The sequence below is a fragment of the Caloenas nicobarica genome, chromosome 3 (assembly GCF_036013445.1).
Source record: "Caloenas nicobarica isolate bCalNic1 chromosome 3, bCalNic1.hap1, whole genome shotgun sequence".
NCBI lineage: Eukaryota > Metazoa > Chordata > Aves > Columbiformes > Columbidae > Caloenas > Caloenas nicobarica.
In genome coordinates, this window is record NC_088247.1 from 97,568,132 (window position 1) to 97,586,142 (window position 18,011).

An 18,011-nucleotide genomic window follows, 5' to 3' on the forward strand; every position below is an offset into this window, starting at 1 on the left:
AACAGAGGAATTGTTTCAGTATCCCACGATTACTTCATGCTTGAGAACGGGGTGCTTTAAAAATGGGAATGGGAAACTTCGCAAGGTTAAGCCCGAAATGTTGGAAATCAGCTTGGGAAAAAAGTTAGCATCCAACTCCCGTTCCTCTGCGAGAGCTCAAACACCCCCTTGGTACCAGGGAATGTCCCAGCTCCATGAATACCGTACGTAGGACAGGGGTGACGCAGCTTTAGCACTGTGCTGCTGCACGCAGCGCGAATGCAGCGGGAAACCAGGTCCCAGGGCAGGTCTCGGCTCCCTTGGTGAAGTTACAGCCAACTCCGCTTGACTCGCATCCGTGCGTGCGGAGATGAAGACGCGCACAAGGGCTGTGCCCACGGACAGGTGCACAGCAACAGGGCGGCGGGGGACGCTTGGCTGGGTGCGGGGTCTCCAGTGGGGCAGCCACAGCGGGACATGGCTCACCGGGCTGTTCCTTGGGGGCTGTGGGCTGTCCGTGGCCTGGCGAACAGCCCGCGGGGCGAACCGCAGAGCTGGGCAGGTCGGCAGCGGGCTGGGGCCGCGATGGTCTGCGCTGGCCAGGCGGGGTGGACCGGGGGGACGCCCGGCAGCTCCTGGGAAGCACGAACAGGCCTTGTTTGGCACAGGCGGCGTGCCAGAAGCCCTTACTTTTCGGAACGGGTAACATGGAATTAGTAACTTTTCCTTCCGTTGCAGGCGAGGTTCAGCAAAGGCTTCAAAACGCCCGTTGAGGCTCAGGTGGGGGCACTGAGGCTGGGGGTACCCTCAGCCGGGGCTCCCACCCCGTCCCCCGCGGGAGGGGAACGGCTGCCAGGGCCCCTCGCCCGAGGCGCCCACCCAAGCGCGGGGAAGCCGCGGGCAGGGCCGCCCGGCCCCCCGGGGCGCTGCCGGCCGAGCCTGCGCTCCAGGCCGCTCAGCCGCCCTCCCGCCGCCCGCTCGCCGGGCAGGAAGCGGCCGGCACTTCCGGGTCGCCAGCCGTGCGCGGCGGGCCCGGGCCGCCCCTCGGTAAGGGCGGGCGGCGGGGAGGCAGCCGCAGCGGCCACCCCCGTCCCGGGGTGGGTCGGGCAGGGGGGTCCCGCGGCCGCAGGGAGGGGGCAGGAGCCGGTGTTTCCCCAGGAAACGGCGGCGCGGCCGGTACGCTGGCCAGGGGCGGCGCTCGGGCCTGCCGGCGGGGCGGCCGTGGGGCCGTGGCGGCGGGCGGGGGCCGGCGCGGCGGGTGTGCGGCGGGGCGGGCCGCCAGTGCGCGGCTCTCGGGCTCGGGGCCCTCCCGGCTGTGCGCAGCCCGGGGGCTGCCTCGGCGGGGCCCCGTAATCTGCCGGGGGCTGCTGCGGCGCCAGCGGCGGCGGCGGCACTTAGCGGCGCGTTCCGCGAAGGTGACACGATAAAAAAGGGGGGTGGCCTCCGGTTCCTGGGGCGAAAGGCCGAGAGCCTAAACGTGAGCTTCACCGCAGCGTGGTGCAGTTCGGTAGGAGCGGTGCGGGGGCTGCCCTTGGAAGTGGTCCCGGGTTTCCTCTGTCTCTGCAGTGCTCTTCTTTTTTTTTTTTTTCTTTCTCCCAAAGTCTTTTGGAAATGATGTTATCGAATGTACTTTTTGTCTCTTCTAGATATGGATAACAGGAAGGACGAAAAAAGTAGGACACTGTGTGCAACTTCACAGGAAGGGCTGAAAGTCCAAGGTAGGTACTGCTGATCTGTTTCCATGCTGCGGTGACATGCGTGTTGTCATTTATGTCGCTTACCGTGTTCAGCCCTGATACCCAGCATCCTCGCTTGCCAACGGCAACAGACAGTGCAAGAGGGGAAAAAATCCACGACCAGCCCCTCAAAATAGGTGTTCATTGTGTTTCAGTTCTGTGAAGAGTCATTTTTGTAGACCAGAGTTACTGGCATGCTTGTCACTGTTGCCTTGTGTTATCCTAAGGGAAAGAAAAAAGGAAGCGAAAACGCAGTAGAAGCAGATCATCATCCATTTCATCCACATCGTCTTCTAGCACTACATCCACCTCTTCCTCATCATCACACTCATCATCAAGGTCGTCGTCTTCAAGTAGCAGAGGTAAGCTACCTCCATGCATACACATGATGTTTACCAGTTTTGATGGCACTCCTGGAACATTTAAAGATCATTTTAAATGTGGCTAAGCCACCACAAAAGGACAGTGTAAAATACCAGTGTTGCATCTTCCAAGTGTTTCTCTCGTAGCCCTTTCCTGGTGCTGTGTTAAGGTACCTCTTTACACACAGTATGCAACGTTCCTGTGTTAATCTAAGTAACTTCAGCATAGAAAATGCCATTCAAAGGAATGTTACTTTGTAACAACATGCTGTATATATTTAAAAGTCTGTGTTTTGAAAGTAAGAGGAATACAGATCTTTCTCTACTTCACTCCTGTATTTAGACTAGTGTTGAGGTTTTTTATTTAGTCTTACTTCGGTCTTAAAGCTCCAAGCGTTTAACTTTGAGGACTCACATGAAGTTTGTTAATAGCAAGGACTGACTTCAGTGGGAACACGTATGCAGCCATTGCAGGATTAGGACACTCCAATCTAAGCAGCTGCTTACTTAGAGGACTTGAGGTAATTTTTTTTTAAAAAGGTATTATCTGGGAGTAAGTGCAGATTTTTTCTATGGGTATAACTTGTGACCTCAAGGGGAATGTACTGCTGGTGATATCAAGACTACTATGAAGAAAGACTTCAAGGCCTTGGGACGAATGGTGAAAGAGTCTGGGGCTCAAGTTATCTTTTCTTCCCTCTTCCCATTTTTGGGTGATGATGTGGGGTGGAACAGAAAAATTAGGTCCATAAATGATTGGCTTCAGGACTGGTGCTACAGGCAGGGCTTTGGGTTCTTTGATAACGGCTGGTTTTATAAGACACCAGTCCGGTCAGTGATACGTGGGAAAGGTTTATCCCACAGCGGTAAAAGGATGCTGGGACAGGAATTAGCAGGGCTCATTTGGAGGGCTTTAAACTAGATTCGAAGGGGGATGGGGTTGTAGCTGGGCCTGCATCAGTGGGGCAACATGCTGGAATCCGTAAAGACCGGGAGGCCCCCCATACCCCTAGGGCAAAATCGGTGTACTCGGCTTGCTCCCTGAAGTGCCTGTACACCAATGCGCGCAGCATGGGGAATAAGCAGGAGGAGTTAGAAACCTGCGTTCGGTCAGGAGATTATGATCTGGTGGCATTAACAGAGACATGGTGGGACAGCTCACATGACTGGAATGTGGTCATGGATGGCTATGTCCTTTTCAGGAAAGACAGGCCAGCCAGGCGAGGTGGTGGAGTTGCTCTTTACGTGAGAGAGCAACTACAATGTACTGAGTACTGTCCAGCTGCAGTTGAGGAGTGAGTTGAGAGTCTGTGGGTGAGAATTAAGGGGCAGGCTGGCAGGGGTGACACTGTCGTGGGAGTCTATTACAGGCCACCAGATAAGGGTGAGGAAGTTGATGAGGCCTTCTATGGGCAGCTGAGCGTGGCCTCACAGTCACAGGCTCTGGTTGTTATGGGGGATTTTAACTACCCTGATATTTGCTGGAAGGACTACTCAGCCAGCCAGCCTCAGTCCAGGAGGTTCCTCCAGTGCATTGATGATAATTTTCTGATGCAAATGGTGGAAGAGCCGACTAGGAGAGGTGCGCTGCTGGATCTCCTCCTCACTAACAAGGAGGGTCTGGTTGAAGCAGTAAAGCTTGAGGGCTGCATTGGTTGCAGCGACCATGAGATGGTGGAGTTCAGAAGCTCATGTGGTGGGAGCAGAATACCAAGCAGAATTGCAACCCTGGACTTCAGCAGGGCCAACTTTGGCCTGTTCAAACAATTGCTGGGGGAAATCCCGTGGGCAAGGCTGCTTGAAGGTAAAGGGGCCCAAGATAGTTGGTTAACATTCAGGGACTGCTTCTACCAAGCTCAAGATCAGAGCATCCCGACACGTAGGAAGTCAAGGAAGGGAGCCAGGAGACCTGCGTGGTTAAACAGGGAACTGCTGGGCAAACTCAAGTGGAAGAGGAGAGTTTACAAATCGTGGAAGGAGGGGCTGGCCACTTGGGAAGACTATAAGGCTGTTGTTAAAGGATGTAGGGAGGCAACTAGGAAAGCTAAGGCCTCCTTAGAGTTAAACCTGGCAAGAGGGGTCAAGGACAACAGAAAGAGCTTCTTCAAACACACGGCAGATAAAACTAACACCAGAGGCAATGTAGGCCCACTGATGAATGGGGTGGGTGCCCTGGTGACAGAAGATACAGAGAAGGCAGAGTTACTGAATGCCTTCTTTGTCTCTGTCTACTCTGCCGGAGGCTGTCCTGAGGAGCCTCGTACCCCTGAGGCCCCAGAGGAAGGCAGGACAATGGAGGAGTTTGCCTCAGTTGATGAGGACTGGGTTAGGGACCAGTTAAGCAATCTGGACATCCATAAATCCATGGGTCCAGATGGGATGCACCTGCAGGTGCTGAGGGAGCTGGCTGAAGTCATTGCTGGACCGCTCTCCATCATCTTTGCCAAGTCTTGGGAAACGGGAGAGGTGCCTGAGGACTAGAGGAAAGCAAATATCACTCCGGTCTTCAAAAAGGGCAAGAAGGAGGACCTGGGCAACTATAGACCGGTCAACCTCACCTCCATCCCTGGGAAAGTGATGGAACACCTTATCCTTGGTGCCATCTTAAGACATATCAAGGATAAGAGGGTCATCAGGGGCAGTCAGCATGGCTTCACCAAGGGGAAGTCGTGTTTGACCAACCTCATAGCCTTTTATGAAGACATAACAAGGTGGACTGATGAAGGCAGAGCGGTGGATGTGGTCTACTTTGACTTCAGTAGAGCATTTGACACCGTCTCCCACGGCATCCTCATGGCTAAACTGAAGAAGTGTGGACTGGACGATCAGGTAGTGAGGTGGACCGCAAACTGGCTGAAGGAAAGAAGCCAGAGAGTCGTGGTCAATGGGGCGGAGTCTGGTTGGAGGCCTGTATCTAGTGGAGTCCCTCAAGGGTCGGTACTGGGGCCAGTATTATTCAATATATTCATCAATGATTTGGATGAGGGAATTGAGTGTACTATCAGCAAGTTTGCTGATGACACCAAGCTGGGAGGAGTGGCTGACACGCCACAAGGCTGTGCTGCCATCCAGTGAGATCTGGACAGGCTAGAGAGTTGGGCAGGGGAAAATTTAATGAAATGTAATAAGGGAAAATGTAGAGTCTTGCATCTGGGCAGGAACAACCCCAGGGTCCAGTATAGGTTGGGGAATGACCTATTAGTAGTGTAGGGGAAAGGGACCTGGGGGTCCTGGTGGACAGCAGGATGACCATGAGCCAGCACTGGGCCCTTGCGGCCAAGAAGGCCAATGGCATCCTGGGGTGTATTAGAAGGGGGGGTGGTTAGTAGGTCCAGAGAGGTTCTCCTTCCCCTCTACTCTACCCTGGTGAGACCTCATGTGGAATATTGTGTCCAGTTCGGGGCCCCTCAGTTCCAGAAGGACAGGGAACTGCTGGAGAGAGTCCAGTGCAGGGCAACAAAGATGATGAAGGGAGTGGAGCGTCTCCCTTATGAGGAAAGGCTGAGGGAGCTGGGTCTCTTTAGCTTGGAGAAGAGGAGACTGAGGGATGACCTCATTAATGTTTATAAATATATAAAGGGTGGGTGTCACGAGGATGGAGCCAGGCTCTTCTCGGTGACAACCAACAGTAAGACAATGGGTAATGGGTTCAAACTGGAACACAAGAGGTTCCACTTAAATTTGAGAAGAAACTTCTTCTCAGTGAGGGTGACGGAACACTGGAACAGGCTGCCCAGGGAGGTTGTGGATTCTCCTTCTCTGGAGACATTCAAAACCCGCCTGGACGCCTTCCTGTGTAACCTCACCTAGATGTTCCTGCTCTGGCAGGGGGATTGGACTAGATGATCTTTCGAGGTCCCTTCCAATCCTTAACTTTCTGTGATTCTGTGTGATACATTGCTTTGATATTCTGTATCAAAATAATTGGTATCATTGCAGGTAAAATGACCAAATTGCCATTCTGTTTTTGATAGAATGTGTTAGACTAAATACTGAAGTGGACTTTATTTTTTTTTTTTTTTAAATTTTTTTTTTTTTTTTTTACTTTGATTGGGAAGAACTTTTGCATGAACTAGAACTCTAGGAGAAATAGAGTTCTGATGAAAACTCCCTAACTTCAAGAGTCAGGTGAAGTTTCACTACCTGGTACAGGACCTCGTATCTGTGATTGTGTATCCCACAGCTTAACCAAGACCTAGTTCTGCTTCTCTTGGAGTGGGTTTACATGTGTATGGAAATATTACTTGTTCTCATACTTCAGTGGCTTGATTCAATGTATCCAACGTAAATATATTCTGAAAATGTTCAAGTCTATGAGCTTGTACATTTGTTTGGGTTCTTCCTGTCTTCTTGAATGAATTTTATCCCATGTGATACACTTCAACAGTTCTAAAAAGAATTAAAATGTCATGTCAGACACTGACTTTGTGAACATGTTTGGTGTGCTTTCTGGTTCATCGTTTGGAGGGGTGTCAGGAAACAGGTATCTGAGGAAGAACTAATTCTGAATTAAACCCACTTTGTCAGTCTGCATGCTCAGAGATTTGCTAAAACTTTACAGCTAAAGATTCCTTAGGTTTTCCCGTTCACAGGGGAGAGCAGAAGATCTAGCAAAAATGTCCTACAAGGGCATGTTGAAACAACCAGATTTTCTCCACCTGGAGAAGAAAAGATGTGAGGTAATTGAGCTAAGACAGATATATAGGTGTAGGTAGCGGCTACTGTGGAGAGGGAGCAAAAAAAATGTGACTTTCAGAGCAAGGAAAAATGACCTTAAATTGCAGGAGAAGGGATTTGAATTAGATTTAATAAAAATACCCCCTAGCAGCAGAACAGTGGAATAGCTTGCCTAACCTGCAGTCAAAGACCTGAAGTGCTTAAGGTTGCCCAGGTCTGATGTGTTGGGTATGGCAGGAGCGGAGTGAATGTTCCTTGGGATAGCAAAATGGAGATTTCTTCCGGCATTTTTTAATCTCCGTTTCTATTTTCTTATTTAGTGAGTGCAGCTGTAACTCTCGCTGTTAGACACTCAGCAGTGGCTGGGAAAACCAAGAGGAGAGTGGGAGAAACTGTCATCTGCTCTCTTAAGTTGTAGCCCCCATTTACGTTTTCAGCCTTGCTGGTAACATATTTTATATGGAAAATGAAGCTAACTTGAATGCAGAAAGGACACACTTTGCTGTGGAAAAAGAGACATGGGGATACAGAAACTGGGACTGCTGCTTTTTAGGTGGAGCTGGGACAGGGGTTCCCTTCAGACAGGAGACAAGCAGGCAAATCAGTGCTAGAACTAGGGAGGTAGGGTGACGGAGTATGGAAACAGCTTGGGCCAGTGAAGAGGCCAGATGGTGAGGGACAGCAACTCAGAAAGAGCGAATGGGAGGAGAAGATGGCCTGGCTTAGCCTAGGAAGTCAACAGTTCAGCACAGAAGTCTAGAGAAGTTCTTTTAGGGTTTGTGGTCATGAGAACTGTGGCTAGGATGGTGGGAGATAAAAACTGAGTCTGGAAGAGGTGTGGGCAAAGGGATAGAGCTGGGCAAGTGTCCATTCACCATAGTGTACTGATTTTCAAAGCCCGTTGTTCTTCAATGTACCCCTTTCATGATGTTGGCAAACATTTGTAAAAGCCCTCTGGCCAGGTATACCATCTGCTGTGGGCCCTTAGTCCAGTCCATTGTTACCAAGAGACTGAACATAGTGATAGAATTGCGATTTTCATAGTTTCTTCTGACATGCTTGTGCTGCATTTGTCATTAGGAGGCCAAAAGAAGATTGCTTGGGCAGCCTTACCTTAGAGTTTTCTAACTTTTGAGTCTGGCTGTGCTCTGGTATATTCCTATAATGTTATCTTTTGCTTGGAATTTATTGTAAAGAAACGACAGAGCTGATAGCTTGAAGGCAGTCTGTTGGAAGACTAGTAAGATGTTTCACAGTCTCTCCAAGTTTGTAGTCCCATAGTCAAAGCTAGTGCTTCAAAATCGACTTCCTCATGTGCCAGTCAGAATGCTTTGATTTACTCATAGAACTTTGAGTTTCTGCCTTACAAAATCTACTAAAAGCCTTGAAGTTGGAAGGTGAGCTGAATATGTGTGAGAAGTTTTTCATTTGCTTTGAACAGTGATAATATTTTCAGTGGTTTGTCAGCACCAACTGTGCTTTTTGTTGCCTTCTTTGTGAGTCAGGATCCCTGGCTATAAAACAGATGTTTGCAATCTGTTGAGTACAGCTGCAGAAAGAAGAGAGAAATTGTCTCCATTAATATAAGATATTGGTAGAAGTAGTCACTGAGTAAATCAGGTATTTTCAGTTTCCGCATTAGACCAGTAAGTGGCAGTAAGCTGATTAAAAAAAAAAAAGTGTTGCTTTTCTCTGTGAGTTTCAACCAGCGTTAATACATATAGCTGAATTAAAGCATTTTCTTCCTATGTTTTACATTTCTATATGCCTTGTCTGTAAAACCAAGTGCCCTTTTCAGCATGCTAAGCTTACAGGATTTTGGTTTGGTTTGTTGTTTTTGGTTTTGTTTTTTTTTTCCAGATTCTCCAAAGTCTAAATCAAAGAAAAAGAAGAAAGAAAAACACAACAAAAAGGTAAACGTTTACTAAGAGAAATATGTAGTTAACAAACAGAAAATAGTTCTTCACATTTCGATAACCTTCAGTGTCATGTCAGGTGTAATGCTTTTGTCTGTGGCTATGTAAATCTGAATCACACTTTTAGGGTTACAGCAGGTGAGCTGACAGGTTGGCGTATACTTGACTATATACTAAAGGAAAAAGAATTTAAAGGTTCCTTTCGCCAGTTGTTGCTGGCCCAGCTAGAATTTAGAGTAGTCTCTGAAGCAAAAAAGAAGTGAGGAGTCTTGATAACTTTATAGAATTTCTGTTAGAAGAAACTATATGTAGTCAGTGAGAGAGAGTAGTATATCCCTGCTGTTGTAATTTGTCATTTTATTAGGACCTTCTGTTCAGCAATTTTATATATTGAGGTTACATTAAAAGAGAGGAAATCAGGGATCAGGCCATTTCTGTTTCTCAGAATCCCAAGGGCTGCTAACCCTACTGCATTACTTTCTGTGTACTTCAGGTAGTATTTATTCAGAAGTGGCAAGGGCAAGCAGTAGCAGCTGTCTTGACTAGCTGGGGTGTTAAGAGCTACTTGTGGGTTTCCTTTTTTTGCCCTTGTGAATCTGTAAGCATAAGAGTACATGTTTTGTAGAAAAGGATAAAAGAGAACAAAATGAAGAAAAAGAAAGAAAAGAAGAAAAAGAGAGATAAAACAGGACCTGTCCAGCTTTCCAAGGTATGTCTGTGTGAGTCTGAAGTCCCGTTATATTTTTCATCTAAACACTTAATCTGTCCTGTCATAAAAATGTTTGTAATGCCACCAGTTTTGTCATCAGCAAATACAAATCTATCTATGTTGTTTTGGACAGTTAGGAAGTATAAAAGATTACTGTCTGTAATTTTATTTAAGATTTGTAACATTACAAAACAAAGCAAAGTTTATGTCTTTCTAATGTGTGATCTCATTTTAGTTCTTTAAAAACAAAAAGAAGAATGAGAACTACAGCATGATAACGGGAAAGAAAATTAAGATGAAAATAAAGAAGACTAAGAAGGATAAAGAGGTAAGAATTAAAATAATCTATATATCCCTAAGGGAAAATACTGTATCTTTTAATGTTTTTCTAAGAATAGTCTTTTGTAGAAGAGTAGATCTTACAGTTAGGAGTTGTAAATTGATCGTATCTTTTAATGTGGCCATGCTGCCATCTGGGAAGTTTTAATTTATTCTTTTGGCAGGTTTTGTGTTATGAGTGGGCTTGGGATGCTCAGGCATGTGTAGATAAACCAAAGAATGCTTGTGCAGGTTCTTAGAATTTCAGTCTGTACTGTTCAGCTGATTCGTGGTTTTCTCTGTTGATTTAATTTGCACTGTTTTTAATTGTCCTCATCTTCTTCCAGTCTCTTGTGATCAATTGTGGTAATTGCTGCTTTACTGTGTTTTTCTAACGCATGCAAGACTAGCTATTATTTAGAGAGGAATTAAAAAAATATGATAGTGGTGTTAGGATCACGTGCTCATGCATTCTCTCAAAGCAGTCAAATGTTTTTGCTGAGATACCCAGGGAAAGAGATATCATGAATAGCATTTTGTGCTATTGCTACGGGTGTTTGGACTCAGCACTTAAATAATATGTTCACTCTTTTCAGCAGTTTCCATACCTTAGAGTGATCTGCAGGGGGCTTCTGGTATTAGTCAGTATGTGTTAAAAGAGCTCCTTTGCTGAAGTATCCAGTTTGGCGGATTCCAGTTCAGCCATAACAGTTCGTTCTACAGCTATCAAAGCAGCCGTGAGCATTCCAAGTTAAACTGGATCGAAAAACCATTATCTTCTTTCTGTGGCACTGAAGTTTTTGTTGAATCATGCTGAATGCTTGCTAGCCTTATCCCAGTAACCTGCTTGTTACAATATTTGATGTGAAATATTCAGTGTTGGTCCTTTTTTGAATTGGTATCCATGGTCATGAACATGCTAAATTGAACATCTGTTTATCACAATATTTTAAGATTCAATTATTATTTTATAAATTGTGTTTTTTAAAAAACACTGGAAACAAATGTTTTGACTGTTGGGCCATCTCTTAGGTAAAGACAGAGTCTAAATTAATGGTTCCCTTTCTGTAATGCTGCAAGCTGCTGCTTAGGCATAGAAAAAAATACTTCGCAAAGCACAAGGCTTGCTGTGTGTACAGTGAAAGTTGCCTCGAGAGAATTGCATCTCTTCTGCTTGTGAGTTCCCTCCTGAGCAGGCTGTGAGCTACATGATGACAACCCAGTGGAGCCTCCATAGGGAGCCACTTAGAAAATGTCTCATGAAATAGTGGCAGTGACAGCTTGTCTGTCGTAGCATCTCTCCTGAGTACCCAGTGCCTCGCCCTTCCTCCGGGCACTCACACCTAACTGGTAGCAGGCCATATCCAGCTGTTCGAATGTGGTAGTGTTTGTTGTGCAGCACACTGAGATGCAAAAGCCCCGCAGAAAGCAGGGTTATGTAGCCTTGGTCCACTGAGTACAGGGCTGTTAAACCGCTGCCTCTGCTTTTCTGCTGTACAGAGGGACCGGAACCGTGCAGAACTCCTTGAATTTCTGAACTCTGCCTTATAATGCGAAGAGTGCTGACCAGGGACTTGTAAATATACCAAGCCAACGATCATCCTGCTTAGCAAGACACTAATGGGAAACTCAGGGAAGAGGACACCAAGTTTGACAAGACCAGACTCTCCTGCTGGGAATACCATCGGGATGTTGTTTCTTAATGGCAAAATGAAGAGTGACTGATAACTTGTTAATGAAGATCCATGTCCTCCTTTTGAGATCCTAAGGTAACAGCCAGGCTATGGTGTTATAGAAGAACCTAAGAGTATTGTTGACAATGATAAGAAATGACACACTGAAGTCCAATAATGTAACTTCAATCCTAACTGCATGCAGAATGCACTCTTAATTTCAAATGTCTTAGTGCTTCTAGTAGTTCAAGCAAAGCAGAGTATTTGTAAATGTCTGTTTGAAAGATGAGGTGTTTCTATATGTATATTTTTTCCAGTAGTGGTTTTACTTGTCCTGAAGAGCAAGTTGACCTTTGTAAATAGAACATGCTTTTACATAAATGATTTTTTGACACTTCAGTCACTAATATATTATTTTCTTTCAGAGTTTGAGATATGGTCTTTCTCTGGACAGTTGATTGCTCTTTCTCACAAGAAAGTGTAACAGTAAAATACTCTAGAGCAATAATGGTAGCTGAATGATTTTTATCCCAAAATAGAAGCAGAAAAGGTCCCTGGTTTTGTTTATCTGGATTCACTGTTCAAAGGCAGCTCACAGTAGACAGTTAACCCCCACATGTGGAGTTACATTTCCTAGACATAAAAATTCTGGAGTCTGGCCTGCTTTTCTGATCCTGTGAGCTGTGTATCAAATATTCCTCTGTCTCAAGTGCAGCAAGACACGTATCGCGTATCTTAGTCTAATGTAAAGAGAAGGAGCCGTAGGAATGATGTGGTAGCAGGCAGTGACGGGTGTGTTGACAGTCCACTGTGAGAAGAGACAGGTCTGGATATGCAGCTGGACGCAGCATAACTTGGTGTGTGAGTGTGTGTTAGCCATGGTAGTTTGCTCAGAGCTTGCTCGCTTCCTTCCAGAGCCTTGACTTGATGACCACGCTGGTCCCTGTGTACATAACCGTGATGCGGGAATTCCACTTGAATCCCTTGTGCAGCCAGTGCTCCTCGGGAACCACGATTTAGGAATGCCTGAAAAAAAGGAGTCAAGGGTAGTTGACTTTAACAAGAATATCGGGTACACAGTGGTCAGAATGTGTGCGGAGTTCATTAAAGAGCAAACAAATGGAAAATTCTTTGCGTCCGCGTCTGCCATGGTATTTTAAGTAAATCTGAAGATTTGTACCATTGCTCAAGGGATAATTGTAAAACTGTTTTGATGTGTGAAATATTCTGAAGATGCTAGAATCCTGTCTTTTCCCTACATTTTTTTTTGTGAAACATTTTGCAGTTTTTGCAGAGAGGTAACTCTTTAAAGGCTAAAGCCCTGGTCCACATGAGCAAGTCCTTATATCCTTCTGAACATAAAACATGAAAACACATAGGTAAAAACTGGAGTTTCCTTGACTTTTAATCTGTTGATGGAAGCTTTTTTTTGGAAGCAACAACAAACCAACCAACCAAACCTCTCCTCCTTTGTTTCATGGGGATCAGGCTTTGATTTATGCTACTTTGGTATCTTCTAGCTAGACATACCAAAGCATCCTGCCCAGATAAGCAGATTTTCTCTCTGAACTTTTCTTAACAAGGTTAATCCTAAACACACCCTTAGAAGACACTAACATCCTTGCCCTTGCCATTCCCTGGGTTATATAATATGTAAAGATGGTGTAATTTCCTGAAAGTTTAGGAGGGGAAGAAAAAAAAATAGAAATTTGGAAGATGGAGAGCAAATAGGAACGGAAAACCCAGAGATCTCACTTGTAAAAAAGCTCTGTTGATTGGAAGGTTCAGATTTAATTGAAATAATCTGCTTTTTGCTGCCTTATTCAAGATCAGTCAAGATAGTAGAACTCTTTCACTGTTCCATGCTAGTATGGAAAAGGCAAAGGACCTTTAGTAATATGGTGTGGTCTGTTCCTCTTCTAGGGTTTTGGTAGTTGCCAGCTATATGCAAAAATGAGTCAGACCACTTTTTCTTTACAAAAACAAACACAACTTTTTTTTTTTTTTTTCCTGTTTCAGAACAGAGGAATTTTTCCTGTTCAGTTTAGGCATGCTGGATACACTTTAGATGCGTTCGAGTATTTCTGTGCCAGCATTTACTTCTCAACTATCATTTCTTGTGGAAAGCCAAGCTGTTTATGTTCTGTGGCAGTTACTCAGTTATATTCTCTCCTGCCCAGTTGGTTATGAGTGTTGTCTGAGACTTCCCAGCAGCTGGTGCTTTTAGAAGGTTCCTTTTCTTCCCTACCCATCTCCATGTAGATTCTCAGGTTTCTAAAAAGGTTTGAGTTCATGTTGCATCCTTCCCTCCCCCATCTTTCCCCACAAGCGCTGCGATCATGTGCAGCTTCTTGGGACTGAGGATCTTTGAGGCTGCTGTTTTGAGCTGGCCAACAGATTGCAATCTCCCAAGCAAGCACAGGCCTATACAGCCACAATAATTGACCATGCCTTGCCGCCTCAGGAAAGAAATTAATTTTATTGACCTTTTCACTAAAGCATAACTTAATACTGCTTCAGGTTACTACTCTGGCAGCTGAACCAAAGACTGAACCAGATGTGAAGGTTATGATAGTAAGGTGAGAGACGTAGAGGAATGTGATGAAATGCAGATCAAGAAATTTGCATGAGGGAACTGTCAAGTGATGTGGGATGTTGACCTGATATGCAAATGGCTGATAGAGAGCCTTGCTACCGGTTCTCAAAAAAGTGCATATCATGGGGGAAGCTGAAGGTTGGAACAATAGAACAATAGAAGAGGTATGAGATAGGGGTGGTGGGAGACTCCTGGTGTCAGAACTCATGGAGTGGGGCAGAGGTCAGGTGATAAGGAAGGGGCTGCAGCTGCTTACCTGGCTGGACAAGTTGACATTCTTGCTAAAATGCTGAATAATACAAGTCTTTCAGATGCAAACCCTACTTTTTTGTGTATGTATGGCAGTCTTCCCTATCACACCTGCTTGCTGCATTCCTGCACCATTTTCCATGCTGGGAATTGTGCAGAACTCAAGTGAGTGGTTTTTTTAACAACAGAAATTCCAGAAACAGAAGTCACTGGGGTGAGAAGGAGGAGAAGGATATATTCTCTGAGCTGCTGCTGCATGCCCATCTTCCTTGGCACCATTCTTTCTAAGTATTCTGTCCCATTTACAAGAAGTTGGGGCACAAGCAGCGGAATTGATAAGACGTGATCCTTTGGGATTTGTGCCTGTTGTTTTTTAAGCCCTTGTTAGCACCCTAGTCCTACATCCCCTGTGTGTGATGTAGTTAGGCAGGCATAACTGTAAAATGGCTGTGTGGTTTTCATCGGTTCCATGGTGGAGGATGTTCATTTGAACCTCCTGGATCTAGTGAGTAATTGTCACGAAGCAAGAAAGGAACCAGGTATTTCTAAACATTTCTCCACAATATATACAACTGGTAGTAGGCTTAAAAGTCATCTGAAGGGGATAGAGCATACTTACATAAATTTCTTTTCTTGTGCAGCGAAAACAGGCAAAAACTCAAACATGAAAGGGTGGTTGATGCAAGTAATTAAGTGATTCAGCCAGTTCTCATGGGCAATGCAATTCTTTGTTACTCTTGTTTCCTTTATGATTTGCCTGAACTTGACTCCTTTGCCTGTGCAAAAATGTACAAGAGATCAAGATGAGAAAATACTTATAAATACCACTTTGTCTTGGAAGTATTTGCCTCTGTTGGATTAAGATGTACCATTCTGCAGTGCTGAGTGGGGCCTGCAATTTTGATACCTGTTCTATATTTAGTATGGTTAAATGTCGGCAAGTTTTGCTGGTTTGATGTATTTGGATGTTTCATGCTGTAGGACTAAATGAGCTTCCCAGTTATCCTCTGCAGCAGGGAAAACTGAGTGAGCTCTATATGCGGAGCGAAAACAGAGATCAGAGAGGCTGAAGTAACTTGCCTTGGAGTCACCTGCTGAACCTGTCCTGGTGAGTTGCGGGTGGGGGCTGTGACCACTGGATGGAGCTCTCATATGCTTTGTGTTTAACGTGCTCCTCCTGGTCTTCGCTGTGCATATTTAGAAACAAGTTTCCGAAGTTCTTGCTCATCTCTCAAGATTGGGAGCTCCAGTCTCATTTGGACACTCCATGACATGGCTGGATTTTAAGTGGTAGTGGGTTCTCCTGAAGGATATGAGGTCCTGGGCATACCTGAAAATCCTCCAGTCTGCTACTTGGTTATATCTGAAGCTGTAGGGTGAAAAGCTTTTGAGGAGCTGCTTCTTAAAATTATTGGCAAACACTCAGCCTTCTGTTTCCATCTCTGGGCAAAATTAATCATCAAAATTACTCCCCAGTAGAGAGATCACGATTTATTTGGCTTTTGACAGCAGGTGTTTTTTCCTGACTGTTCAATTTTGGTCTTAAATTGTGATTCACAAGGAGTATGAAACATCTGGTGTTTTCTGAGATCAGGACATGGTTCTGAGGGCTCTGAGGAAGCAAGTTTTGAAGAACATCATTAATATCCAGTCTGGTAAGTAGACATCGATCGCAGAGGCCCAACATTAAAGATGACGACTTGTTCTGACCAGCACGCTGGCCACTGGTGCTCTCTTCCAGCAAGGTGCTAAAACACTGTAGCTATTATCAGGTGTGTTTATTTTGCTCTCCGTTTGTGAGCTGTTCTGTGGGTGACAGTGGTGTGAGAGAAAGGTTGTGTGAGAGTGTGACATCTGGGAGAAGTTGCTGCCGGTTTCCTGACTAATCGGTGCTGGGAAATCTGCCGGCAGGTGGCATTGCTGTCCAGCTGGACTGTCATGGACATGTGGTCTTTGTTTTGTTTTATTTTTACCTTTGGACATTGGCTTTGCACTTTCTTATTTTGAAACCGTATAATTAGCCTGCAAAGACCTAATTACGTGTTGTTTATGGGGAACATTTGTTACTGCTGTCCTCTGAATTTAATCCAGTCCTTTGTTCATTTCTTGCTCTTGGTTGTGCTGTGGACAGACAATAGTCTCTCCTGCTGGTTCTTGTGTGCCGAAGGCAGAAGGAAGCCTTTAGCTCCTAAGTAGTTGAATACAACAGGAGCAAGTTGCTGAGAGCCAGTAGAGACCTGGAAGGACCAGGTATTCTTGCACCGTCCCTACCTGGGCTGCTGAGTTATTCAGAAGCTGCATGCTGTTCTTCTCCAGCTTTTAAATAATTTCAGACATCCAGTGCCAGGATATATATTAAAAAAAATAGCTGAGGAGGATTTCACTGTCACTGCTTCTTACCACATCTGGTGACTTAAATAGTCTTGAGACTAAAGCAGGTGCTATCTGTTGTTTTAGGCAACCTGACACGGCAGAGAATAAGGTTGGAAAAGGTACTGCACATGGACTGTGACCTGGTAGAGGCCTCTTGAGAATACGGCATGATGATCACTAGACAAGTGTAACAGTAATTACAGTCTGAGAGTACACACTCTGATGTAGAAAACACACATGCTCTTTCCCACGCTTCTGCAGTATCTGCTACTGGGTCAGGTTAGATTTATTTGGTAGAGGCAAAATGTAATTGTGACTAAAAGGTAGAAGTGAGATGCTATAATCTGGTTATCTGGCCAAGACCCTAGGAATGTGTAATTTTATAACGTGTACAGTATACATAGATGACCATAAGTCACCAGGTAATTCACTGTGCTTCTTGTAGCCTTTTCCTCGCCTTTCTGTCTTTTTTATTAAGAGCTCATCCTGCAAAGATTTTTGCTTATTTTGAGAATATTTTAGTGCAGCAACTGCGCAGAAAATGAATGGCAGTCGTTGGGAGACCTAGGCCTGAGACCCAACTCTCAGGGCCAGCAGTGTCTTTCTGATGGAAGCCAGCTTGAAACGTGGCTTGTCTGATCATACAAAGGGAACAAGGAGTCCCTTGTGCTGACAGCACGCTGCATGGATGGCAGTACTGTGGAAAGGCAGGCACCAAGATTAGGATGTCTCTGCCTGGAACAGGTGGGTAGGAACTGAGAGAGGCTTAACAGCCCTTCCCCTGTTGTAGTGCACAACTAAAAGGGTGTGGACTCATGCAGTCCAGTGCTTCTCAGAATGCTTTCTGGGCAAAGCTACACTGCGGTGTCCTTTATCAGGAAGGTGTTGCAGAACACGTGAACATCAGAATGGCCATCCAGTCAAGTCATAGCTGTCAATAGTTTTTCTCTTGGGAGAGGGCTGTAGCAATGTTTCCGAGAAGTAGTGTAAGCAACAACATGGAAGGATTTGCTTGCCCACAGCTTCTGGCAAGAAGTGGCTTCAGTGCTGTGCTATAGGCTGCATCCTGACCACTGTGGTTTACTAACCCTCTGAGCTCAGGTAGTCCCCTCTGGAGCCACTCATCTGTCTGATCTCCAGAACATGCTGAGCAATGCAATCCATACTTCAGTAATACTTTATGTGGGGGAAAAAAAAATACTTCTTTTTGTTTAACATATGCATGCTTTGCATGTATGATGCTTTGCACAGGAAGCCCTGAGCCATCTGGGGCCATCTGCTAATATTAAGATGTTCTAGTACCCAGGATTGGGTACAGAATCAACAGGAGTGACTCAAAAGTATCTGGAGACAAACCATCCATCTTGTCACTTATATCTTCTCATTTTGTGGTAATACTGGTTAACGTAAGACATGCTTGGAA

The 18,011-nt window shown here is 45.3% G+C and overlaps 1 protein-coding gene across 1 annotated transcript; it reads left to right on the forward strand.

Moving 5' to 3' along the window:
• Nucleotides 1–349: 349 nt before the first annotated feature.
• Nucleotides 350–12,279, forward strand: LOC135986949 (serine/arginine repetitive matrix protein 2-like). The gene is made up of 8 exons (XM_065631506.1): nucleotides 350–681; nucleotides 791–1,026; nucleotides 1,626–1,697; nucleotides 1,943–2,077; nucleotides 8,615–8,667; nucleotides 9,296–9,379; nucleotides 9,615–9,707; nucleotides 11,198–12,279. The coding sequence occupies exons 1-8, from the start codon at nucleotides 350–352 to the stop codon at nucleotides 11,246–11,248; spliced, it is 1,056 nt and encodes a 351-aa protein (XP_065487578.1). The 3' UTR covers nucleotides 11,249–12,279.
• The last annotated feature ends 5,732 nt before the right edge of the window (nucleotides 12,280–18,011 follow it).

Coding starts and splice junctions, on each gene's coding strand:
- LOC135986949 (XM_065631506.1), top strand. CDS start 350: ATGAAGACGCGCACAAGGGCTGTGCCCACGGACAGGTGCACAGCAACA. Junction 9,380..9,614: donor GACCTGTCCAGCTTTCCAAG/GTATGTCTGTGT, acceptor ATCTCATTTTAG/TTCTTTAAAAACAAAAAGAA. Junction 9,708..11,197: donor AGACTAAGAAGGATAAAGAG/GTAAGAATTAAA, acceptor TCTGCTGTACAG/AGGGACCGGAACCGTGCAGA.